The sequence below is a fragment of the Dendrobates tinctorius genome, unplaced genomic scaffold (assembly GCF_039654945.1).
Source record: "Dendrobates tinctorius isolate UK_male_01 unplaced genomic scaffold, ASM3965494v1 ptg000028l, whole genome shotgun sequence".
Lineage (NCBI taxonomy): Eukaryota > Metazoa > Chordata > Amphibia > Anura > Dendrobatidae > Dendrobates > Dendrobates tinctorius.
The window spans coordinates 8,174,863-8,201,934 of NW_027361696.1; the positions used below are offsets into that span (position 1 = coordinate 8,174,863).

Sequence of the window (27,072 nt, forward strand, 5' to 3'; positions counted from 1 at the left end):
CCTTTCAAACCGCTGCAGGACGTGTCGTCCTCTCTTGGAAGGTGGTCTTTCTAGTGGCAATTATGTCAATCAGACGAGTTTCGGAATTGGCAGCTGTGGAGGACAGGACCCGTTCCTCCCACGTCACCAATGTGACGTAACTACACAGGCACAGCTCTCCAGCGCCCCCTTTGTCTCTCAGGTCAGTAAGGGAACTGCACCTAGAGCAAATAGCCGCCAGGGAGGATGTCCTGTTACCCGCTGGGTATTCTAAGATTCGTAATCAGAGTAAAAGCATCAGCCCAAGATTAATTTTATGGTTTAATTGCCTTAAGGGCGCACCAGATAATTACAGAAATATACAGTAAGCTATACAATGAAATTACAGTAGATTTGCAGTCAGAGTAAAATATAACAATAAGGGTACAAGACTTAGAGATATTAAGCTGCAGGTCAATTTACCAGATTGTAGGTTGCATGTGGGTGCTGGGAGCTCTGCAGTCCACAGGTACAAGAATCTTAGTTGCCGGACAGACCCCAAAGTGCGGGCCGCTGCTCCCCTTGGCAGATCTGTCCCCAGTTCCTTCTTAGATCATAGTCTGGTTCTTCTGTGAGCAAGTGTCACTGCCATGTGCTGCTAGTTCTTAAGCATGCTGGGTTCCTCCCCCTGTGTCAGAGGGTGGGCTAATAATCTCCACCCTTTAGCTCCCTGCAGAACTTATTCCCAATATCTAAGAAAGGGGGTAACTTTCTAGAGCATGATCGGATCAGGACACAAGAGGTACCAGCGAATGCGGTTTGTTTTGCCTGTCATGTAGAGAGCAAACAAGGCCCCACTGGGTCACTGTGGAGGGCCAATCTCTATATCTCAGGTCCCAGAGCCCTCACCTACTCAGGAGTCGCACTGCCAGATGCGCGATTTCCTCAGGGTCACGTGGATATTTTTTATGAGTCTATAACTCGAAAGGTGTGCAATCTATGATCCTAGGATGGAGTCAAAGAGGCTGGGAGAGACAATGGATGTGTATTTCTGTGTCCAGCTGACAGGTATATTCTAATTGAAGCCCCCAGGCACCTCCCTGCCCCATGCTGGTGTGGCTCCTACTCAAGCTTTGAAGTTCTGTTTTGGCCTTCTCTCATTATCATACTAAAAGGCCTTTCTATTCAACATTGGAGCACTAAATACTGCTTTCTTCAATATGCTTACAGGCCCTGGGGGGGTAGGAGCAGTTAACTCCTTCATCACACCTCCCTGCTTTAGAGGGCGCTAGGGGGTAACACATTCCTGTGTTCCCCCATGCGCCCTTCTGCACCCTCTCCTTGCTGGGACAATCCATCAGCGTTACCATGGTCCCTGCCTCTTTTGTGGCGAATGGTGAAGTGATACTGCTGGAGAGCGTGGCTCCAGCGTAGCAACCTCCCATTCGTCCCAGAGACCGTGTGTAACCAGCTGAGGGGGTTGTGGTCTGTTTCCATGGTGAATTGGCATCCGTACAAGTATGGCTGCAGGGCCCACACAATTGCCAGACATTCCTTCTCCATCGTGGAATAGGCCACTTCCCTCGGCAGGAGCTTCCAGCTCTGGTACAGAACGGGGTGTTTATGGCCCATAGTGTCGACCTAGCTGAGCACAGCACCGAGGCCGAAGTCTCTGGCGTCGGTCTGCACTACGAACAGCCGCGTGAAGTCGGCCGCCTGTAGTACAGGAGAGCTAGAAAGGGTGGTGTTGAGCGCCTGGAAAGCTGTCTCGTAGGCGACTGTCCAGTCGACTGCGACGGTCAGCCTCTTCTTGGTGAGGTCCTTCAGGGGCTTGGCCAGGGCACTATAGTGTGGAACAAACCTCCTATAGTACCCGGCAGTCCCCAAGAAGGACATCACCTGCTTCTTGGTCCTGGGGGTGGGCCAGGATGCGATGGTATCCACCTTCCTGGGCTCTGGCTTCAGAGCTCCCCCACCTACCCTGTGTCCCAGGTAGTGGACCTCACTCATACCCAGCTGGCATTTTTCTGGCTTAATGGTCAAGCCTGCTCGCTGGATCCACCCGAGCACCTGCATCAGATGCTCTAGGTGATCCTCCCAGGTGGGACTGAAGATGGCAATGTCATCTAGGTACACGGTCGCATACCCTTCCAGTCCCTCGAGCAGCGTGTTGACCATCCTCTGAAAAGTGGCAGGGGTATTCTTCATGCCGAATGGCATCACCGTGGACTCGTACAGTCCGAATGGGGTGATAAAGGCAGAGTGTTCCCGTGCCCCAGGGGTCAGGGGAATCTGCCAATACCTCCTGCTCAGACCCATGACGGTCAGGTACTTGGCCCCGGCCAGCTGATCGAGCAGGTCATCGATGCGCGGCATTGGGTACGCTTCGGTGACCGTCACAGCATTGAACCCCCGGTAGTCCACGCAGAACCGCGTAGTTCGGTCCTTTTTAGGGACGAGGACTACAGGCGAAGCCCACGCGCTGTTGGACACTTGGATCATCCCCAGCTTCAGCATCTCATCTATCTCTTGGCGCATATGCTGCTGCACCTCAAGGGAGACCCAATATGCTGAACGTCGGATCGGAGGGTGATTGCTGGTGTCCACGTCATGGACGGCTGTCTCAGTTCTTCCGGGCAGGCTGCTGAACAGCTCCCGAAAGGGGTGTAGGGTGACCCCCAGCTGGGAACTCTGGTCCTCCGAGAGCTGGAGGCCAACCCCCACATCCTCGATGGATCCACCCGCCTTGGCTTGGGTGAGCAGATCCAGGAGGGTTTCTACCTCTCCTTCCTCAGGAAGGTTGCACACTGGGTGGGCACAAGCCTCCAGCTCATGATGGGCCTTCATCATGTTCACATGGAAGGCCTTTCTCCTTCTATGGGCGTGGTCCAGGGTGACCAGATAGGTGACAGCGTTGAGCCGCTGGTGCACGAGGTATGGACCCTCCCAGGCCGCCTGAAGCTTGTTTTGAGGTACGGGGACCAGTACCCACACCTTTTGATCCACCTGGTAGGTCCGCTCACAAGCATTCTGGTCGTACCACCGCTTCTGGTCAGCCTGGGCTTGGGCCATATTGTTATGCACCAGCTGGGTCAAGGCCATCATTCTGTCCCGGAAGCGCACAACATACTCAATGACCGAAACTCCAGGGGTGGCCAAATCCCCTTCCCATGCTTCCTTCACCAGCGCAAGGGGCCGCCGTACTTGTCGCCCGTACAAGAGCTCAAAGGGGGAGAACCCCGTTGAGGCCTTTGGGACCTCCCGGAAGGCAAACAGCAGGTGTGGAAGATACCGCTCCCAGTCTCTCCCGTGGGAGTCGACCAACATCTTCAGCATTTGCTTTAAGGTGCCATTGAACCGCTCACGCAGGCCATTGGTCTGTGGGTGGTACGGGCTGGCTACCAGATGTTGCACCTGTATCTGCTTACAGAGAGACTCCATCAGCTGCGACATGAACTGTGTCCCTTGGTCGGTGAGCATTTCCTGGGGGAACCCCACTCTGGAGAAAATCTCCACTAAGGCAGTGGCCACTTTGTCAGCCCGAATGGACAACAAAGCTACCGCCTCCGGGTACCGGGTGGCATAGTCCACTACCGTTAGTATGAAGCATTTCCCGGCGCGGCTGGGAGTGGACAGAGGTCCAATGAGATCCACAGCCACCCTCGAGAAAGGCTCTTCGATGATGGGCAGAGTTACCAGTGGGGCTTTGGGACGCTGCCCCGCCTTCCCCACCCTCTGACAGGTGTCACACGAACGGCAGTAGGCAATCACCTCAGTCCTCATTCCCGGCCAGTAGAAATGCTGAGCTAGCCTGGCCCTGGTTTTAGTGATCCCTAGGTGTCCGGCCATGGGAATCTCGTGTGCGATCCGCAACAATTCTGCCCTGAACGGATAGGGTACCACTAACTAAACCCTGCTGGACCGTTACCCAGTACCGCCATCCCTGGTCCCAGACCACTCGCTCACGGTCAGACTCCAGGGGAGGCTGTGCCACCTGCTCCTTGAGAGCTTTCAGGCTAGCGTTAGCTTCCAACGCTGCCTGAAATCCCTGACTCGATGTGGCAAGAATTGACGAAACTGCCACATCCTCTGTCAGCTCCCCGGGATCTGTCTCCTGGCCGCTGTCTGACTCGGCAGTCACTTGGCCGGGGGAGGGGAAACCGTCAGACCTCCGCGAGGCCCCTTGGGCTCCGGTGCACCTACTCCTGGTAACAGCGGCCACGACCGCTGAGACCACAGGTAGCGCCTGTTTCTCCTCGGCCCCTGACCTAGTCGCCGGGTTAGGCAGACTTCCCTGGCCTCCTGACATCCCAGATGCGGGGAACTCCTGCCCTGGGGTCTTACCTGGTGGCTCCTCTCCTGGGACGCCCCCTCCCCCCATGGCCTGTTCCTCTTTCTGCAGAGGCCCTAGACTCAGCAGGCTGGATTCACTTAGGGGCCCTACACTGCCCATAGCAGCCCCTCCCTCCACCTCTGAGCTCTCCCCTGAAGTCTTCTCACCTGTCCTCACTGTGAGCCCTGTGTGGGTAGTGTCAGTGCATGGCTTACCATCAGGTTTCACTCCCTCCTCCACTGTTGGAGGCACATTCAACACATTAACATTCACAGTAGAGTCATGACATTCTTGGGGAGCCAGACTTGGGGGTTCAGTGGCCACATACTGAGACACTAGCCGCCCCAAATCGGTCACAAGCAACACATTGGCAGGAATATTAGGCGTTACTCCCACCTCCCGCATTCCCCTCCTGGCGCCCCAGTCCAAAAACACCTTGGCGATGGGCAGCGCCGGTTCAACGCCTCCAATTCCGGAGACAGAAAGGGTTTTCCCAGGCACCAAGTCTTGAGGGGACACCTCAGGATGTACCAGGGTATGTTCAGCAACTGTGTCCCACAGTCCCATGACCGCTGAGCGGACGATGGTGACGGGTTGGTAATTGTCCAGGGACCTCCCACCACCCCCTCCCACACACAAAACAGTGGACGGTTTCTGGGACAGGGATGGGGCCTTATGGCGCTGGGGACACGCAGCCTTAAAGTGTCCCGGCTGGTTGCAATGACGACAACGTCTGGGTTCTGCTCCTTGCCTGGAGTGGGCAGCAGGGGGGTACACCCCTTGCACTCTGGGGGCTCAGGGACAGGGGCAGGATTGGGCTTACCCCCTCTCCAGGTGCTACTGGCAGGCTTCTTTGGCTCAGACGCCCTGTTGTTGGCATACTCGTCTGCCAGGGCGGCTGTAGCAGAAGCCCCCTTTGGTTTCCGGTCACGGAGGAACTGCTGGAGGTCCTCTGGGCAGTTCCACAAGAACTGCTCCGTGACAAACAGTTCCTGGACCTCCTGGCGGGTGATGAGCTCTAGACCCGAGGTCCAGTGCTCCGCAGCTCTCAGCAGTGCCCGCATGTGGTCGGTCCAGGTGTCCTTTGAGCCCAATAAAATAAAAGGTGTAAAGCCAGCTCACCGACTCAATAGGAGCACGGAACACCATCCTGTAGTGGTCGATTTCCATGAAAAAAAAAAAAAGAAAAAATCCAGCTCCAAGCGAAATTTCAAATTTCCAAAATTTATTCCAACATGGACAATAGACAGATCAGCTCCAGGACTGCATCAGCTCACACAGGAGCGATAAAGCGACGCGTTTCGATCGCTACATGCGATCTTTATCAAAGTCCTTTGAGCCCCTCTGCAGGCTTCGGAACTTCCTGCAGTACGACTCCGGGGTGAGGTTGTAGTGCTGGATCAGGGCCCGCTTGATGCTGTTGTAGTCTTGCTCCTCCCCGGCAGGTAAGTCCCCCAAAATTTCCAGGGACTTACCCCTCAAACGGGGGGTCAGGTACCTTGCCCACTGATCCAGGGCCAGATAGTGTTGGAGGCAGGTTCTCTCAAAGGCCAGCAGAAAGGAATCCAGGTCTCCATCCTTTTCAAGCAGGGGGAAGTCCTCTGCCCGGACCTTGGAAGCCTTGGTGGGGCTGGAGAGTCCAGCGGTAGCCCGTGCTGAGCCACCTCCAGTCGGTGCAGAGGCTCCGCGGCTTCACGGCATTCTGCAGCCCACGTTTGGCATGCTCACGCTCCGCTGCTTTCTCTGCAGTCACCAGGAGTCTGTCATGGGCGGCATCGTTACCAGCCTCGAGCTATGCCATAGCCGCTTGGAAAAGGGCCTCCGATCTGGACAGGCTGGGGTGGGCAGGTGGTGGACAGTCCAATGCGAGACTGAGCACGGGGGTCTGGCTCCTTGGGGAGACCTGGCTGAGCTCCCCCTCGCCTTCATTGGTATTGTTCTCCACCACCTCCTCATAGACCATAGCATCGGCCTCCCCCTTTGCCTTACTCCTGGTGCCTTCCGCCATCTTGGGAACCTCTGGTTACTGACACAGCTGCAACCCTGACGTCGCACACAACTTATTATATTTGCACTCTGACCGTCTAGTGCTGGGCTGACCTTAAGACCCCAGCAGTGAAAGTTACCGCTGGTAGTCTTTAGTGTCTTGGAGCAGAGGTCCCACGCACACTATTACTGTGATCCCACCGCTGCCACCAATGTGGAGGACAGGACCCGTTCCTCCCACGTCACCAATGTGACGTAACTACACAGGCACAGCTCTCCGGCGCCCCCTTTGTCTCTCAGGTCAGTAAGGGAACTGCACCTAGAGCAAATGGCCGCCAGGGATGATGTCCTGTTACCCGCTGGGTATTCTAAGATTCGTAATCAGAGTAAAAGTATCAGCCCAAGATTAATTTTAAGGTTTAATTGCCTTAAGGGCGCACTAGATAATTACAGAAATATACAGTAAGCTATACAATGGAATTACAGTAGATTTGCAGTCAGAGTAAAATATAACAATAAGGGTACAAGACTTAGAGATATTAAGCTGGAGGTCAATTTACCAGATTGTAGGTTGCATGTGGGTGCCGGGAGCTCTGCAGTCCACAGGTACAAAAATCTTAGTTGCCGGACAGACCCCAAAGCGCGGGCCGCTGCTCCCCTTGGCAGATCTGTCCCCAGCTCCTTCTTAGATCATCATCGTCTGGTTCTTCTGTGAGTGAGTGTCTCTGCCATGTGCGTGCTGCTAGTTCATAATCATGCTGGGTTCCTCCCCTTGTGTCAGAGGGTGGGCTAATAATCTCCACCCTTTAGCTCCCTGCAGAACTTATTCCCAATATCTAAGAAAGGGGGTAATTTTCTACAGCATGATCGGATCAGGACACAAGAGGTACCAGGGAATGCGGTTTGTTTTGCCTGTCGTGTGGAGAGCAAACAAGGCCCCATTGGGTCGCTGTGGAGGGCCAATCTCTATATCTCAGGTCCCAGAGCCCTCACCGACTCAGGAGTCGCACTGCCAGATGCGCGATTTCCTCAGGGTCACGCGGATATTTTTTATGAGTCTATAACTCAAAAGGTGTGCTCATAATCCATGAACCTAGGATAGAGTCGAAGAGGCTGGGAGAGACAATGGATGTGTATTTCTGTGTCCAGCTGACAGGTATATTCTAATTAAAGCCCCCAGGCACCTTCCTGCCCCATGCTGGCGTGGCTCCTACACAAGCTTTGAAGTTCTGTTTTGGCCTTCTCTCATTATCATACTAAAAGGCCTTGCTATTCAACATTGGAGCACTAAATCCTGCTTTCTTCAATATGCTTACAGGCCCTGGGAGGGTAGGAGCAGTTAACTCCTTCATCACAGCAGCCCTGTCCTGCTGTTCTCCGCTCCTGAATATTCATCAGGAAAAGGTAGTTCTCAGGACGTCCCCATCCTTCCTGCCCAAGGTCGTCTCCTCTTTTCATCTCAACGAGGAAATTGTTTTGCCTTCCTTTTGTCCGGCGCCAGTCCATTGCATTGAGAAGGCCCTCCACACCCTGGATGTGGTTAGGGCGCTGAGACGGTACATCTCGCGGACGGCTCCCTTCCACAAGTCAGATGCCCTGTTCATACTTCCAGAGGGGCATAGGAAGGGTCTAGCCGCGTCAAAAGCAACGCTAGCCAGGTGGATTCGCTTGGCGATTCAGGAATCCTACCGTGTCAGGAACACGCCTGACCCAGTGGGGATTAAGGTGCACTCTACCCGGTCAGTGGGCGCCTCTTGGGCCATTCGGCACCAGGCCTCGGCAGAACAGGTCTGCAAGGCTGCGGCTTGGTCCAGTCTGCATACTTTTACAAAGCATTACCAAATTCATTCTCAGGCCTGTCCGCAAGGCTGCAACTTGGTCCAGCCTGCATACCTTTACAAACATTGCCTAATTTATTCTTAGGCCTCTGCGGATGCAGCTCTTGGCAGACTCAGCCTGCAATCGGCAGTACCTCAGTGTTGACTCAGTGGTACATTGGGTATTAGCAGATGTATGCTCCCCACCCAGGGACAGCTTTAGGATGTCCCACTGTTTGTGCCCCCAATGAGGCGTAGGAGAAATAGGGATTTTTGTGTACTCACCGTAAAATCCTTTTCTCTGAGCCAATCATTAGGGGACACAGCACCCACCCTGTTTAGCCTATTGGCCCACTGTAGCATTCTTAGGTTTTGACATAGTTATGGTTATTGTTGATTGTTTATGCTCCTGCTTTTTTCACTGGAGAAATCTCAGCCAGCGAGAAGGTGTATACTGCAAGGGAGGAGATAACTTTTTTCTGGTTAACTTCGTGTCCTCCTAGTGGCCAGCAGCAAAACACCCACTGTCTCTGTGTCCCCCAATGATTGGCTCAGAGAAAAGGATTTTACGGTGAGTACACAAAAATCCCTATTTTCTCATTAATGTACACTCTGCACCCCATCTTGACTGGAAAAAAAAAAGAAATGTAGAAATTTTTCCAAATTTATTAAAAAAGAAAAATTGAAATATCACATGGTTATAACTATTCAGACCCTTTGCTCAGTATTGAGTAGAAGCACCCTTTTGAGAGCTAGTACAGCCATGAGTCTTCTTGGGAATGATGCAACAAGTTTTTCATACCAGTTCCGTCAGGTTGGATGGTGAACGTGCACTGAACTTGCTCACTGAGCCAGTGCGTGTGTCCTGAGTAAAGCGAACTGTGCTCAAATATACCTGTAGAGCGGGCAGCAGCCGAATAGGTGCGTACTTCAGAGCAGCAGGACCTGAAGCACGTGACTGCTAGGGGCGTGGCCTAAACTCCAGAGAGCTAGGAGCTGCAAGAGAACTCCTAGCAGGGTAACTGCGAGACAAAGTTACCAAGGGGCATAGACAGGGAGGATAGTCAGGACGTAGCCAATGAGTCACACACAGAGATAGCTGCAAGGTACAAGAGGGGTGAGCAGAGAGTAGTCAGATAACAGGCAACGAGTCATACACAGAGAGGGAAGGGCAGTACAGAATCAACAGGCAAACTCACAACGGGAACAGAACCGGGTCAGAACCATATAAACAAGCTATAACAACGAACAGGCACACAGAGGTCACCACACTCGGCCAAAGGCAAAAGTATAACTGACAGGGATTGGAGCTTCCCAGGGGTTTAAGAAGCTTTCCCAGAACCAAAAAGAGGCCACAATCATTAACCCCAGGTGCGCAGGTCAAAACCTGCACTGAGCTCCAGACATTAACCCCTGACGTGCAGCTCAAAAACCTGCACTGGGATCATGACAGGTGGACAGTCATTTTCAGGTCTCTCCAGAGATGCTCAATTGGGTTTAGGTCAGGGAATCGTCACAGAGTTGTTCTGTAGCCACTCCTTTGTTATTTTAGCTGTGTGTTTAAGGTCATTTTATTGCTGGAAAGTGAACTTTCAGCCAAGTCTGGGGTCCAGAGCACTCTGGAAGAGGTTTTCATCCAGGATATCTCTTGGCTGCATTCATGTTTTCTTCAATTGTAACCAGTCATCCTGTCCCTGCAGCTGAAAAACACCCCCATAGCATGATGCTGCCACCACCACCATGTTTCACTGTTGGGATTGTATTGGGCAGGTGATAAGCAGTGACTGGTTTTCTCCACACTTATCTCCACTTAGGGTAAGTGCACACGTAGCTTTTTGGTGGTGCGGATTTTGTTGAAAAATCCGCAGATAAATCAGTACTGCGGTTTATCTGCGGATATGCCTGCGGTTCTGCCCTGCGGTTTCACACCTCATAATGGATGAGGTGTGAAACCGCAGCGGTTCTGCACAAAAGAATTGACATGCTGCGCATTGTAAACTGCGCGGAAAAATCCACAGCATGTGCACAGCGTTTTTCAGTTTACCATTGAAAACAATGGTACTGTACAATGCACCTAAATCTGCTGCGGACCCGCAGGGTCAAAACCGCTTCGGATCCGCAGCAGAATCCGCACCATGTGCACATACCCTTAGAATTATCACCAAAAAGTTCTATCTTTGTCTCATCAGACCAGAGAATCTTACTTCTCATAGTCTGGGAGACCTTCATGCGTTTTTTTAGCAAACTCTATGCGGGTTTTCATATGTCTTGCACTAATGAGAGGCTTCCGTCGGGCCACTCTGCCATAAAGGCCTGACTGGTGGAGGGCTGCAGTGATAGTTGACTTTGTGGAACTTTCTCCCATCTTCCTACTGCATGTGTGGAGCTCAGCCACAGTTATCTTGGCATTCTTCTTTACCTCTGTCACCAAGGCTCTTCTCTTCTCCCACAATTGCTCAGTTTGGCTGGACGGCCAGGTCTAGGAAGACTTCTGGTGGTCTCAAACTTCTTCCATTTATGGATTATGGAGGCCACTGTGCTCGTAGAAACCTTGAGCAGTGCAGAAATTCTTTTGTAACCTTGTCCAGATCTGTGCCTTGCCACAATTCTGTCTCTGAGCTCCTTGGCCAGTTCCTTTGACCTCATTATTCTCATTTGGTCTGACATGCATTGTGAGGTCTTATATAGACAGGTGTGTGCCTTTACAAATCAAGTCCTATCAGTTTAATTACTCACATCTGCACTCCAATGAAGGATAAGGACCATCTCAGGGAGGAGCACAAGGAAATGGCCAAAATGTGACTTAAATATGAGTGTTAGAGGGGGGCGTGGCTATGTAGCGAGCAGGAAAGGAGGCTGCTGGGAGAGCTCCTCAGAATCCTGAGAAATCCTGGAATCTGGACACTTTTTTGTGCGACTTACTTGTGGCCATCTGGACCCCCTGGACGTCGGGACCACCCCTGGTGCCCCGCAGAGGACTTTAGGTGGTTTCTGTAGACGGGCGGCTGGGGAGATTGGAGGGGGCGGCTGATCCTGCTCCTCCACGAGGCGGCGGCCATCTTGGGCGCTCGGCTCTGCTGCTGACAGCTGCAGCGCCGGTCCACACAGCTGCACCGTGGGCAGTGAAGATATCGGCAGACAGATAGAGGGGACACGCGGTGAGTGCCCTGAAAAATTGGGCCCTGCGTGTTATTCCCCCTCCATTAACTCCTCACTGCGCCGGCTTGCGCCATTACTGAGGGAAGCTCTGAGCACCCTCCCCCACTGCTGCTGTCTCTGTGGGGCTCCCTCTCCCTCCCCTGGCCGCAAGGAACTCTCCTGGAATAGTGCTCACAATTGTATGTGGCCTCCTATCTGCAGCCTGAACTAGAATTATAACTATCTATTAATAACCCTGCTGTGATTGCCCTCTGTGGTGGGAAGTGTCCGGGGCACACATTTCTGTCTGTCTCACTGGATCAGTCGATCAGTCGATTTAAGGTGCCATGAGCGGCAGAAAAACTAAAAGAGTTTGTAAGACCTGATCCCTCCGAAAGTGCACGACCCCATAGAAATACCTCCTCTCAAGTTCAACGCAAAAATTGCCCTTCTGGGGGTGAGGAGGAGACGGAGCAGGAGGAGTTGACCCTTAAACAGGCGTCTGAGCAATTGATGCAGTCTCTCTCTCTGACCAGGACATCCCTGACGTAGAAAATTGAGGTTGTGTACATGGAGGTGGGAAGACTTCGTCAGGATATGCAAGCCATGAAGGGACGTATTACGGAGGTGGAGACGAGGGTGTCCAGGGTGGAGGATATCATTACACCTATGGAGGCCAAATTAACGAAGGTGGCGGGCTCCTTGAATGCTTGGATGCAAAAGGCGGATGACTTGGAAAATAGAATGCGTAGGAATAATATCCGCATTATTGGTCTGCCTGAACGCTCGGAAGGTCAGCATCCTGAGCAGTTTCTGGAGGGCTGGCTTAAGACCTCCCTGGGAGATGAATTCTCTTCAATGTTCGCTATTGAAAAAGAGTTTATAGGGTCCCTACAAAACCCCTGCCTCCGGGGCTCCGCCTTGGCCTTTCCTGGCACGCCTGCTTAATTGTAAGGACAGAGACACCATTCTGCGTCTTGTGCGACTAAAAAGTCCCATCAAGTTCAATAATGCTGTAATCTCCATCTTCCCGGACTTTTCCATGGAACTGCAGAAGCAGCGGGCACAATTCATCGAGGTCTAGAAACGGCTCAGGGACAGAAACATTGTGTACTTGATGATATACCCGGCCCGGCTCCGGGTTGTTCACGGAGGTACCTCCGTGTTTTTCACGGATCCAGCAGAGGGAGCTGAGTGGCTGCGGTCCCATAGGGGGTCCCCTGCGAAGGAATCCTAATGTGAAGGCTGTTAATTTGGATCCTTTCAGTTACAGGTCTAATTGGAGCTTTTTCGGCGAGTATCCAGTTACCAACAATACCGGACGCTGTGTTCAGTGATGTATCCCCTTCCATATTTTTTGATGGGGGCGTGAGACTGTGTTCCTATATCACTAAGTTCTTGTTCTGTTTTTTCTTTTTCCAAGGTTTTAGTTTTTATAGTTATTTAGGTAAATGCCGCAGCCGATGCCAACTTTGTTCTCTAGGTCAGTGGTCCCCAACCTTTTTTGCACCGGGGACCGGTTTCAAGCAAGACCATTCTTCCATGGCCCGGCAGGGCGGGGATGGAGGTGTGGCAGGGGCGGGGCTTTGGTCATAAGGGGGCGGGGCTATGGACACGTTGGAATGTAGCAGTGCATACTTATAATTAAATAACATTTATAATGTGACTCAACTCACCATAGGTTTTGAATAAGTGCTCCATCACCCCCTTCTCCCCATCATTGCCTTCACCCCATCACTCCCTTCTCCCCATCATTACCTTCACCCCATCACTGCTGTCTCCCCATCATTGCCTTCACCCCATCACTCCCCTCTCTCCATCATTGCCTTCACCCCATCACTCCCTTCTCCCCATCATTGCCTTCACCCCATCACTCCCCTCTCCCCATCATTGCCTTCACCCCATCACTCCCTTCTCCCCATCATTGCCTTCACCCCATCACTGCCATCTCTCCATCATTGCCTTCACCCCATCATTCCCCTCTCCCCATCATTGCCTTCACCCCATCACTGCCATCTCTCCATCATTGCCTTCACCCCATCATTCCCCTCTCCCCATCATTGCCTTCACCCCATCACTGCCATCTCTCCATCATTGCCTTCACCCCATCACTGCTGTCTCCCCATCATTGCCTTCACCCCATCACTGCTGTCTCTCCATCATTGCCTTCACCCCATCACTCCCCTCTCCCCATCATTGCCTTCACCCCATCACTCCCTTCTCCCCATCATTGCCTTCACCCCATCACTGCCATCTCTCCATCATTGCCTTCACGCCATCATTCCCCTCTCCCCATCATTGCCTTCACCCCATCACTGCCATCTCTCCATCATTGCCTTCACCCCATCATTCCCCTCTCCCCATCATTGCCTTCACCCCATCACTGCCATCTCTCCATCATTGCCTTCACCCCATCACTGCTGTCTCCCCATCATTGCCTTCACCCCATCACTGCTGTCTCTCCATCATTGCCTTCACCCCATCACTCCCCTCTCCCCATCATTGCCTTCACCCCATCACTCCCTTCTCCCCATCATTGCCTTCACCCCATCACTGCCATCTCTCCATCATTGCCTTCACGCCATCATTCCCCTCTCCCCATCATTGCCTTCACCCCATCACTGCCATCTCTCCATCATTGCCTTCACCCCATCATTCCCCTCTCCCCATCATTGCCTTCACCCCATCACTCCCTTCTCCCCATCATTGCCTTCACCCCATCACTCCCCTCTCCCCATCATTGCCTTCACACCATCACTCCCTTCTCCCCATCATTGCCTTCACCCCATCATTGCCTTCACCCCATCACTCCCCTCTCCCCATCACTCCCCTCTCCCCATCATTGCCTTCACCCCATCACTCCCCTCTCCCCATCATTGCCTTCACCCCATCACTCCCCTCATGGCCTTCTCCTCATGTCCCCATCTCCTCCAGGGCCAGGCTACACACACACACACACACACACATACACATGTACACACACATTATACACACACACACACAGACACACACACACACACCACCTCTCTCCTCTCACCTGCCCGCCGCCCGCGCTTCCTTGCTCTCACACAGCAGCGGCCGCGCTCCTCTCTGTGTCAGTCAGAGACAGGAAGCGCGGGCAGGAAGCTGGACGGGTCCTTGCAGCTCCGCTCCTGCTATTCCCTCTTGCAGGCAGCGGAGCTGCTTGATCGCTCCCTGGCCGCCGCTACACACGCCGCCCCAGCCCCCGCTACGCCACTGACCGCCCCTGGCTCCCCTTGTGTCCGCGGACCGGCAAGGGCACTGCAGCGGCCCGGTGCTGGGCCGCGGACCGGCGGTTGGGGACCCCTGCTCTAGGTGATATCTCTGCATTCTGTTCGGGTACCACTGTGCAATATATCCAGATGGGCGGGAATGGGTTCTGAGTTGATCTGTATGACCTGGAATGTAAGGGGCATAAAAAACCCCCGAAAGAAAATTAAGGTGTTCTCACAAATTAGACAATATCGCCTTCATATTGTGGCTTTGGTTGAGACGCACCTGACCAGGGATACGGTTCGTTGGGTGCAAAAACCATGGGTACAGTGGTCTATACATGCTTTTCACACCAGCTATTCGAGGGGAGTCTCGCTGTTGATACATAGGGATGTTCGGTGGGAGACCAGGGAGGCCCGGAAAGATCCTGAAGGATGGTTTGTGTTTGTACATGCGCTAATTAACTCTCAGAAATATGTTATTGTGTATTTACAACCCTCCCGCAGCGAATATGTCCATTATCCAGAAGGCATTGAGTTTTGCCTTGAATTACCCAGAGGCTCATGTCATTTGTATAGGAGATTTTAATTTGGTAATGAATAATCATCTGGATACAGGCTCGGACTGGCCCACCGAGGTACCGTTGGATCCCTCGGTGGGCCCCGCCCCCGAATGTCACTGTCACTCACTGGTCGCTCGTACCCAAGGGCAGGGCCGGCGTCAGCACCCAGGCAAGTGCCGGGGCCCTGGCGAGATGGGAGGGCCCACTCACGCTGTCTGGGATACCCGCCGGCCGCCGCCCCCATGTACTGACCCCATCCTGCGCCCTCCGCGAGAGACCCACGCAGTGACGCAGCCCCTTACAGCCAGCATTGATCATTGCTTCCTGCGGCTGTAATCTTGTGTGCGGTGCCAGCACAGGACCTGTGATGAGGTCACAGGAGGGGAGGAGTCGGGTCACATGACCAGGGTGGCTGCAGGACTCTGCTCTGCTGGCCGCTTTTCATTATGGTGCTGGTCTGGATGGATGAGGTAACGTTTATTTGTGGGACAGTGGGGTCAGGGAGGGGTTTAACGAGGTGGATGTAGCAGTGCCTGTGTGTACTTGTGTGGGGTCAGGAGGGGTTTACAAGGTGGATGTAGCAGAGCCGTGTGTGCAATTGTGTGGGGTCAGGGAGGGGTTTACAAGGTGGATGTAGCAGTGCCGTGTGTGTACTTGTGTGGGGTCAGGAGGGGTTTAACGAGGTGGATGTAGCAGTGCCGTGTGTGTACTTGTGTGGGGTCAGGAGGGGTTTACAAGGTGGATGTAGCAGAGCCGTGTGTACTTGTGTGGGGTCAGGGAGGGGTTTAACAAGGTGGATGTAGCAGAGCCGTGTGTGTACTTGTGTGGGGTCAGGAGGGGTTTACAAGGTGGATGTAGCAGAGCCGTGTGTGCAATTGTGTGGGGTCAGGGAGGGGTTTAACGAGGTGGATGTAGCAGTGCCGTGTGTGTACTTGTGTGGGGTCAGGAGGGGTTTACAAGGTGGATGTAGCAGAGCCGTGTGTGTACTTGTGTGGGGTCAGGGAGGGGTTTAACAAGGTGGATGTAGCAGAGCCGTGTGTGTACTTGTGTGGGGTCAGGAGGGGTTTACAAGGTGGATGTAGCAGTGCCGTGTGTGTACTTGTGTGGGGTCAGGGAGGGGTTTAACGAGGTGGATGTAGCAGTGCCGTGTGTGTACTTGTGTGGGGTCAGGAGGGGTTTACAAGGTGGATGTAGCAGAGCCGTGTGTGTACTTGTGTGGGGTCAGGGAGGGGTTTAACAAGGTGGATGTAGCAGAGCCGTGTGTGTACTTGTGTGGGGTCAGGAGGGGTTTACAAGGTGGATGTAGCAGAGCCGTGTGTGTACTTGTGTGGGGTCAGGGAGGGGTTTAACAAGGTGGATGTACCAGAGCCGTGTGTGTGCTTGTGTGGGGTCAGGGAGGGGTTTAACAAGGTGGATGTAGCAGAGCCGTGTGTGTACTTGTGTGGGGTCAGGAGGGGTTTACAAGGTGGATGTAGCAGAGCCGTGTGTGTACTTGTGTGGGGTCAGGGAGGGGTTTAACAAGGTGGATGTAGCAGAGCCGTGTGTGTACTTGTGTGGGGTCAGGAGGGGTTTACAAGGTGGATGTAGCAGTGCCGTGTGTGTACTTGTGTGGGGTCGGGGAGGGGTTTTACAAGGTGGATGTAGCAGAGCCGTGTGTGTACTTGTGTGGGGTCAGGGAGGGGTTTAACAAGGTGGATGTAGCAGAGCCGTGTGTGTACTTGTGTGGGGTCAGGAGGGGTTTACAAGGTGGATGTAGCAGAGCCGTGTGTGTACTTGTGTGGGGTCAGGGAGGGGTTTAACAAGGTGGATGTAGCAGAGCCGTGTGTGTACGTGTGTGGTGTCAGGGAGGGGTTTAACAAGGTGGATGTAGCAGAGCCATGTGTGTACTTGTGTGGGGTCAGGGAGGGGTTTAACAAGGTGGATGTAGCAGAGCCGTGTGTGTACTTGTGTGGGGTCAGGGAGGAGTTTTACAAGGTGGATGTAGCAGAGCCGTGTGTGTACTTGTGTGGGGTCAGGAGGGGTTGTACAAGGTAGATGTAGCAGAGCCGTGTGTGTACTTGTGTGGGGTCAGGGAGGGGTTTTACAAGGTGGATGTAGCAGAGCCGTGTGTACTTGTGTGGGGTCAGGAGGGGTTTACAAGGTGGATGTAGCAGAGCCGTGTGTGTACTTGTGTGGGGTAAGGGAGGGGTTTTACAAGGTGGATGTAGCAGAGCCGTGTGTACTTGTGTGGGGTCAGGGAGGGGTTTAACAAGGTGGATGTAGCAGAGCCGTGTGTGTTCTTGGGTGGGGTCACGAGGGGTTTACAAGTTGTACGGAGCAGAGCCGTGTGTGTGTACGAGGTGTACGGAGCAGAGCCGTGTGTGTACGAGGTGTACGGAGCGAAGCCGTGTGTGTACGAGGTGTATGGAGTAGAGCCGTGTGTGTACGAGGTGTACGGAGCGAAGCCGTGTGTACGAGGTGTATGGAGCAGAGCCGTGTGTGTACGAGATGTACGGAACGGAGCCGTGTGTGTACGGAGCTGAGCCGTGTGTTTATGGAGCGGAGCAGAGCCGGGGGCCGGGGGTGTAAGGAGTGAAGCTGCGTGTGTACAAGGTGTACGGAGCCGAGCCGTGTGTGTACGAGGCATACAAAGCGGAGCCGTGCGTGTATGGTGGGGAGCATTTATACCTCCCGAGTCCCAACTGTCCCGGATCCAGCGAGACAGTCCCGATTTTGAGAGAGAGACTGCCCCAGCCAGGAGCATACTGGAGTACACAGCGGACCCCCAAGGAGCAATTTAAAACTTGCATGTAACGTTCTGCCGGAAGTGACGTGCTGGAAGCTGACCAGAAATTAGGTCATTTCAGTAGGAGATTGTGACGGAACCATGGAGGCACTTCAGGAAATGCTTCAGATCCATCACCGTGTCCTCCTCTGACAGCGGACAGCGAGATTGCCTTGGAATCGGGGATGTCGGCCATGTGAGAGGATCATGATATGTCCTGCACCAGGAGGCTCAGGTAGGCACTACAATGGGAGCCGGGCTGCTATAGTATCTTTATAGAATTTTTCTCTCTCTGTTCTTTCTCTCTAATCTTTTTTTTCTCTCTCTCTGTTCTTTCGCTCTCTGTTCTCTTTCTTTCTTTCTTTCTTTCTGTCTCTGTTCTTTCTTTCTCTTTCTCTGTTCTTTCTTTCCCCTCTTCCTCTCTGTTCTTTCCCCTCTTTCTTTTTCTCTCTACCTGTTCTTTTTTTCTGTCAACTCTTTTTCTCTCTCCGTTCTCTTTCTTTCTTTCTCTCTCTGTTCTTTTTTTCTGTCCACTCTTTCTTTCTCTTTGTTCTTTTTCTTTCTTTCTTCTTTCTCTCTGTTCTTTCTTTCCCCTCTTTCTTTCTCTTTGTTCTTTTTCTTTCTTCTTTCTCTCTGTTCTTTCTTTCCCCTCTTTCTTTCTCTATCTGTTCTTTCTTTCTTTACCCCCTTTCTTTCTCTTTCTCTCTGTTCTTTTCTTTCTCTGTGTTCTTCCTTTTCTTTTTCTTTCTTTCTTTCTTTCTTTGTTCGTTCTTTCTATGTTCTTTCTCTCTCTGTATCTTTCTCTGTTCTTCCTTCCATTCTCTTTCTTTCTCTGTTCTTTATTTCCCCTCTCTTCTTTCTTTCATGCGTACACTACTAATCAGTAGCCTCCATCACATGAACGTGTTTTGCCACAGAGCGAGTGTCCGTGTGGATCACATGCGTGTCCGTGTGATCCACATGGAGACAAGTCCGTTTTTGGCCGTCACCACGGATGTCACATGGCATGAGTCGTGGTATGTGATAAGGGGGGCCAACTGAGACTTTTTCGCCCGGGGCACTCAAAAACCTGGAGCCGGCCCTGCCCAAGGGTGGGATTCAGCAGGTTCTCCCTGGTATCTGGTACACAGGCCAACGCCGGGTCAGTGAGTTACTGTCTGTATGTGCTGCGTATTGGGGACCTGTGCTGCCTACTAGGGACCTGTGCCTGCCTTTTGGGGACCTGTGCTGCCTACTAGGGACCTGTGCTGTCTATTGGGGACCTGTGCTGCCTATTGGGGACCAATGCTGCCTATAGGGAACAATGATGCCTATTGGGGACCTGTGCTGCCTATTGGGGACCAGTGCTGCCTATAGGGAACAATGCTGCCTATTGGGGACCTGTGCTGCCTATTGGGGACCTGTGCTCCCTATTGGGGACCTGTGCTCCCTATTTGGGACCAATGCTGCCTATTGGGGACCAATGCTGCCTATTTGGAACAATGCTGCCTATTAGGGACCTGTGCTGCCTATTGGGGACCAGTGCTGCCTATTGGGGACCAATGCTGCCTATTGGGGACCTGTGCTGCCTATTGGGGACCTGTGCTGCCTATTGGGGTCCTGTGCTGCCTTTTGGGGACCTGTGCTGCCTATTGGGGAGTTGTGCTGCCTATTGGGAACCTGTGCTGCCTATAGGGACCAATGCTGCCTATTGGGGACCTGTGCTGCCTATTGGGGCAGCTAATCGCACGGGTACCGGGAGGCTTTCGCCGCTAAGACCGGCAGGCAGCAACACTGCCTGGCAGGTCCGGGCGAATTTTAGCCCCCCCCTGCAGATACGAACGCTTCGATTGGCTGGGCTGTGTAGCATCTACCATGGAACTCTTGTTGGGACAAAGTGATCACTATACCCCCTACGTCAATCCTTGGGGGTGTAGATTCCAAAATGGGGTCACTTTTTAACTTCAAAGTAACACAGGTCAGATTTGCAAAAAATGGCCTGGGCATTAAGGTGAAAACAGGCCTGCGGCCCTAAAGGATTAAATGAATCGTAGTGCGGAAAGATCTGCAGCATATGAACAACGGTGCAGCTTTTAGTAGAATTAGGATGCTGAAATGATGCAGATTTGGCGTGGGATATACGGCAAAAGAACCCATGGTGTAATTCTGCGGTCTCAAAGCCTAAATGTTGAGTTGTACATTACTGTAGGTGGGCCCCTAAAATTAATTCCCTTGGTGGGCCCTAGACACCCCAGTCCGACCCTGTCTGGATAAGTTGAGACTAGGCGATGGAGTACAGAGTGGGACAACCCCCCGGTTGCATCCCAGCTGTCACAATTTATGGCGGGAAGCGGATGGCTGGATCTATGGAGAATACACCATCCTGAGACGAGGGAGTACACTTGCCATTCCTCCACTAAACGCTCTCTGTCTCGCATAGACTACATTTTTGGATCCAGCAGCCTGGCGACATGGGTAGATGATATTGAACATGGTAGTAGGGGGATTTCAGACTATAGTCCGGTCGTTGTTAAACTTAAATACAGCCCATCGACCAATAGGATAACATGGAAATTGAACCCTTTTTGGCTGAAGTTGATAAAATCGCCTGATAGAACGATAGATCAGTTACGTTGCATCGTCTCGTCCCACCCTGAACCAAGGAAATGTTAATTTATTTTGGGACGCTCTTAAAGCCTATCTGAGGGGCTGTTTATCCTCTACGATCTCTTATATTAAACTAATGACATCGGAGGAGGATGGCGAGATGGAGCGATGTCTGAAAGATTCGGAGGCAGCCTATATATCTGATCAAACCAATAGTAATAGGGTGGAGTGGTTGACTGCTCAAAGGTTACATACTCAATATATTGACACTAAAACTAAACGTAAACTATTTTTTACCAGACAATCTTATTTTGAGATGGGGAATCAGGCTAGTAAATTTTTGGCTTATTTGGTGCGACAGCATAATTCAACTAACACAATTCTACAGGTTCGCAACTCGGATGGTACTCTGGATTCTTCAACTGAGGAAATACTGAAATGTTTTTCTGATTATTATAGTTCATTGTATAACTCTAAGACTGATGTAGATGGCCCGGGGTGTCTAAATTATCTGTCAGTTTCCCACGCTGAGTCCTTCCCAGCGGGCCTTCATGGATGCTGAATTTACCCTGGAAGAGGTGGAGGATGCCATAAGGGATATGGCCTCTGGGAAGGACCCGGGCCGGATGGATTCCCTGTCGAACTGTATAGGAAATACCAGGAGATACTGGCGCCTCTTTTGTTGAAGGTGTTTCATGGGATTTGGGAGGGGGGATGCATGCCAGAATCCTTCTATGAGGCTAATATAATAGCTCTTAAAAAGGAGGGGAAGGACCCTTTAGATTGTGGATCTTATCGGCCAATATCATTGGTAAATGTGGATTATAAGATTTTTACAAAAATCTTGGCCAAAAGGTTGAACTCAGTCATATTAGATCTCATACACTCTGACCAAACCGGCTTTATGCCTGGTAAGAGTACCTCCATCAATATTAGACGAGTCCAGTCAGTGGTCCAATATACAGTCATATGTAAAAGTTTGGGCACCCCTATTAATGTTAACCTTTTTTCTTTATAACAATTTTGGTTTTTGCAACAGGTATTTCAGTTTCATATATCTAATAACTGATGGACTCAGTTATATTTCTGGATTCAAATGAGGTTTATTGTACTAACAGAAAATGTGCAATCTGCATTTAAACAAAATTTGACCGATGCAAAAGTATGGGCACCCTTATCATTTTCTTGATTTGAACACTCCTAACTACTTTTTACTGACTTTCTGAAGCACTAATTGGTTTTGTAACCTCATTGAGTTTTGAACTTCATAACCAGGTGTATCAAATCATGAGAAAAGGTATTTAAAGTGGCCACTTGCAAGTAGTTCTCCTATTTGATTCTCCTATGAAGAGTGGCATCATGGGCTCCTCAAAACAACTCTCAAATGATCTGAAAACCAAGATTATTCAGCATAGCTTTTCAGGGGGAAGGATACAAAAAGTTGTCTCAGAGATTTAACCTGTCAGTTTCCACTGTGAGGAATATAGTAAGGAAATAGAAGAACACAGGTACAGTTCTTGTTAAGCCCAGAAGTGGCAGGCCAAGAAAAATATCAGAAAGGCAGAGAAGAAGAATGGTGAGAACAGTCAAGGACAATCCACAGACCACCTCCAAAGACCTGCAGCATCATCTTGCTGCAGATGGTGTCACTGTGCATCGGTCAACAATACAGCGCACTTTGCACAAGGAGAAGCTGTATGGGAGAGTGATGCGAAAGAAGCCGTTTCTGCAAGCACGCCACAAACAGAGTCGCCTGAGGTATGCAAAAGCACATTTGGACAAGCCAGTTACATTTTGGAAGAAGGTCCTGTGGACTGATGAAACAAAGATTGAGTTGTTTGGTCATACAAAAAGGCGTTATGCATGCGCTGTATTGTTGACCGATGCACAGTGACACCATCTGCAGCAAGATGATGCTGCAGGTCTTTGGAGGTGGTCTGTGGATTGTCCTTGACTGTTCTCACCATTCTTCTTCTCTGCCTTTCTGATATTTTTCTTGGCCTGCCACTTCTGGGCTTAACAAGAACTGTACCTGTGTTCTTCCATTTCCTTACTATGTTCCTCACAGTGGAAACTGACATGTTAAATCTCTGAGACAACTTTTTGCATTCTTCCCCTGAAAAGCTATGTTGAATAATCTTTGTTTTCAGAACATTTGAGAGTTGTTTTGAGGAGCCCATGATGCCACTCTTCATAGGAGAATCAAATAGGAGAACTACTTGCAAGTGGCCACCTTAAATACCTTTTCTCATGATTTGATACACCTGGCTATGAAGTTCAAAGCTCAATGAGGTTACAAAACCAATTTAGTGCTTCAGGAAGTCAGTAAAAAGTAGTTAGGAGTGTTCAAATCAAGAAAATGATAAGGGTGCCCATACTTTTGCACCGGTCAAATTTTGTTTAAATGCAGATTGCACATTTTCTGTTAGTATAATAAACCTCATTTGAATCCAGAAATATAACTGAGTCCATCAGTTATTAGACATATGAAACTGAAATACCTGTTGCAAAAACCAAAATTGTTATAAAGAAAAAAGGTTAACATTAATAGGGGTGCCCAAACTTTTACATATGACTGTAGCTCCCTGGTGCCGGATTATGAATGGGCATTGGCATCGCTGGATGCGGCCAAGGCCTTTGACTCTCGAGTGGCCTTTTCTCCGTGCATGTTTGCAGAGGTATGGATTCGGTGATAGATTCCCAAAATGGGTCAGTATTTTATACATGAAGCCTAAGGCCAGGGTCATCGTAAATAATTCTATATCTGAGCCTTTTTCATTACATAGGGGGAACTCGTCAGGTGTGTCCCCTTTCCCCGGCCCTTCTTGCTCTTGCTATTGAGGCACTGGCTGTTCGTATAAGATCTTCCCCTAATATTGCTGGTATAGAGATAGAGGGTCGGACAGACACCATAGGCCTATATGCTGACGATATGGTGATATTTATGGACAAAGCGGGGGAAACCCTAACAAGAGTAATCACTATTAAAAACAAATTCGGTAAATATTCTGGCCTATATATAAATTGGGAGAAATCTGCTTTGATGCCTCTTTCCCATGCTCCAATGCCACGGCTTGAGACTCTCTCCCTGCTACCCATTGTAACCAGTTTTAAGTACCTGGGTGTCCATATTTCTCAAGACAGTAAATTTGATTTGCAACTTAATATATATCTGCTGCAGGAGATTGTTAAAGTCAAATTTGCGATCTGGGGTAAACTTCCACTCTCTGTGGCCGGACGTATTAATTTAATTAAAATGATATTACTCCCCAAGCTACTTTCTCCAACATAGTGCTGTAGTGGTACCCAGATCCTTTTTCGCTAATTTCAATTCCCAGATCACATCTTTTATATGGGGTAAAACTAGGCCCAAACTTAAACTAACCACTTTGCAGAGACCCAAAGGGGGAGGGGGGGGCGGCGTTGCCCGATTTCTTTCTTGTACTATTTGTCTGGGCAGGCCAAAGCCATAAGTACATGGATGCCCGGCAGTCACCTCCCTAATTCTGAAAACCATCTACTTCATGCCGCACAAACTAGTTGCCAGTTGGGATTTTTGGAAATGAGGAAAACAAATGTCTCGCGACTGTTGCCCCTGCTTCGTCTGGCACGATCAATATGGAAACAGATTAAAAGGGTGGTTGGATTTGAGGATATTGTAGATGAAATGTCCCTATGGAGTAATGGTTACATTCCGGCGTTACTTGAACATCCATCTGCCGAGTTTTGGACTCAGTATAGTGTCTCTACGATAGGTGATCTATATAATCATGGAACTTTGATCTCTTTTGAACAATTACAAGTTAATCGCAGTGTCCCGAGGTCTCAGTTCTTTCGTTATTTACAGCTAAGGTCAGCGTTTCAATCGCACATGAGAAGTATAGGTATAGATAACGCTATTTCATCTCTACCCTTGATAGGGATCCTTAAATCACAGGGCCCCCAGTGTCTCATCTCTTCTTTATATAAATATATGTTGTCAGAAGGGACAGGATCCACCATAGACTCCGTTAGAAGGAAGTGGGAGAGGCTCATCCCAGATACACGAGGAGAGGAATGGGAAGAAATTCTAGAGTCATCAATCAAGGTATCTCCGTCTGTCAATAACAGGAAGATACAATTATATATTATAAATCAATCATACTTGACTCCAACTCGACTCTTTAAGATGGGCCGATACCAATCATCGGAGTGTTTGAGATGTCATTCAATAGATGCAGACTTTATCCATATGATTTGGTGTTGTCCTATTGTTGTACAATATTGGAGGGAGGTGACATCATTATTGACATCTCTGGTACAAATTCCTGTTCCCCTTGAGCCACTGGTCTGTCTATTTGGAGAATGGGATGAGGAGACATGGGGTCAATATGTGGGGATTTTCCTAAGGGAGACACTGTTTATGGCACGAAAGGTATTGGCATTGCGGTGGATGGGAAGTTCATCTCCCTCTCTTGGGTCCTGGATCAGTTTGGTGAACTCGATTATTCCATATGAACGCACGTTATATCAAAACAGAGGGTGCCCAGGTAAATTCGAAAAGATATGGGAGAGGTGGAATTCCTCTCACCTCACCTTGTAGAGTGAAGATGTCACATAATAATCAGCTAATTGTGTGGAAGTAGGCTGCGGAATAGTTTTTGTTCTTGTAGATGTAGATACGGTTTAGAAGTTAGGTAGATCTCATCACTGGAATAGTAACACAAGGCCATTGTGATTTAATTGACATTATGTTTTGGTTTATTTGCATGCAACTGGTATTTACATTTTACTTTACATTTTAATGTCGTGTGAAACATATGTATATTTTATATTATGCTCAACATTATATACCAGTATGTATGCTGTACACCTGTTTATAGTTTAATAAATGAATTAAAAAAAATAATATGAGTGTCAGAGCAAAAGGTCTGAATACTTATGACCATGTGATATTTCAGTTTTTCTTTTTTAATAAATTTGCAAAAATGTCTACATTTCTGGGTTATTTTTCAGTCAAGATGGGGTGCAGAGTGTACATTAATGATAAAAAAAAATAACATAACTTTTTTTTTAATTTACCAAATGGTTGCAGTGAAACTAAGAGTGAAAAAGTTAAAGGGGCCTGAATACTTTTTGTACCCACTGTGCATATATATTCTATGAATTGGAATCGGAGGTGTATATACTATACTCTCACTGCGAGTTGCCCAATATCCATCCCAGTAGTGAAAGCAGCCACTGCCTCGTCCATCACTAGTCAGCAATTGTGTAATTATGATATCTTGACTGAAGGAAGTAGAGTATTAGTTTGTGATCATCTGATAACAGAGGGGAGATATGTGGGGGGATGTCTTAGGCCTGTTTCACACTTACGTTTCTGCAGTCAGTTGCCAGCCGCCAAAAAGGAGAACGGATCTGTGACCGTCGAAACACCAACGGGAGCCACTGGACCATTGGTGTGACAGGATCTGCCGATCTAGGAGAGTTAAAGGAACCGCGGTCCTGTAAAAAATTATTACTGGCGATGTAGCGGGGCCGCGAGTAGAGCGGGGAACTCGCCGGCATGATCTGGTGATCGCGATTTGGATGTAGATCGCGGCCGGGATATGGAGCGCGATCGCGTGTGAGTTGGAGCGCGATCCCGCCGGAGCATCGCGGGAGTTGGAGCGCGATCCTGCCCGATCATCGCGGGAGTTGGTGCGCGATCCCACCCGATCATCGCGGGAGTTGATGCGCGATCACGATTATCGCGAGAGAGAGATTTTAGCGGCTCTCGGGCGGGCAGTAGTTAAGAGTTAAAATGCTTCCCGGAGTGAAAATAACGGACCGCCCTTTTTTGGCGGACCCGTTTTTTAAAAAAAATTGGCGGATCTTGACTGATGGGAAAAAACTGATGTGTGAAACAGGCCTTAGTTGTTCCCTGACATATTGGTGGCAGCGGTGGGATAACCGAATGATCCCCCAGCGGTTCCCTGACACACTTATTACAAACTGCTGATATAATGGCTCCTGATGTTAAAACAGCTATACAACTAGTGCAGACGGACAGTGGAGCAGACCCCGGGCTGAAATCAGGTCACCAAATTAATGTCAGGATCCCCAACCCCCCCAAGATTAGCTGATTGCAGGGACTCAGAAGTACAGTGTTCCCTGGACCCCCCCCCCCCTGGTTATATGGGGAAGTTTTGATATTCCCCCACAGGTATATGGGGAAGTGGCTTCTGTCTATTATATCATAGTGCATTTCACTACATCCCTCATTATCCGCAGGGTTGAACCCAGACATGTTGTAATCTCCACCATGAGCCCCAGGGATCAGGTTAGGCCCTCACCTATGAGAGTGAATACGGCCTTCATTATCCCCTCGATGAGCTCCAGGCGTTGGTAGCACTTGTGGTTGCGGCATTTTCCCTTGTTTCTGCTGTTGAGATATTTGAGCGGATACTTTAGCGACCACCAGAGGCCGAATACCAGGAAGAAGCTGCCCGGCAGCGCGTGACCTTTGAAATTCGCCATTGATTTCCCTGAAAGGAATAGAAATGTTATCAGTAAAGTGATAAGAGCAGTGGATGTGATCAGTCGTCCCCGGTAACAGGAGCGGCTCTGGGACACCAGGAACAGGCAGCACAAAAGCCTCGATATTGTGAAGGGGGAGCGAAGCTTAGCGATACATTATTATGTCACCACATAGATTTATTTGGAAGCCCAAGAG

General features: G+C 50.2%; 1 protein-coding gene across 4 annotated transcripts in view; it reads right to left on the minus strand.

The window, feature by feature from the left end:
• The window catches only part of TMEM45B (transmembrane protein 45B), a 165,414-nt gene that overhangs the window by 13,727 nt on the left and 124,615 nt on the right, over window positions 1–27,072 (minus strand). For all 4 annotated transcript variants that reach the window (XM_073570083.1, XM_073570080.1, XM_073570079.1 and 1 more), the window contains exon 2: window positions 26,693–26,884. In XM_073570083.1, the coding sequence (XP_073426184.1) occupies window positions 26,693–26,876 (184 nt within the window). In that variant the 5' untranslated portion in view covers window positions 26,877–26,884. The remainder of the gene's footprint in view (window positions 1–26,692; window positions 26,885–27,072) is intronic.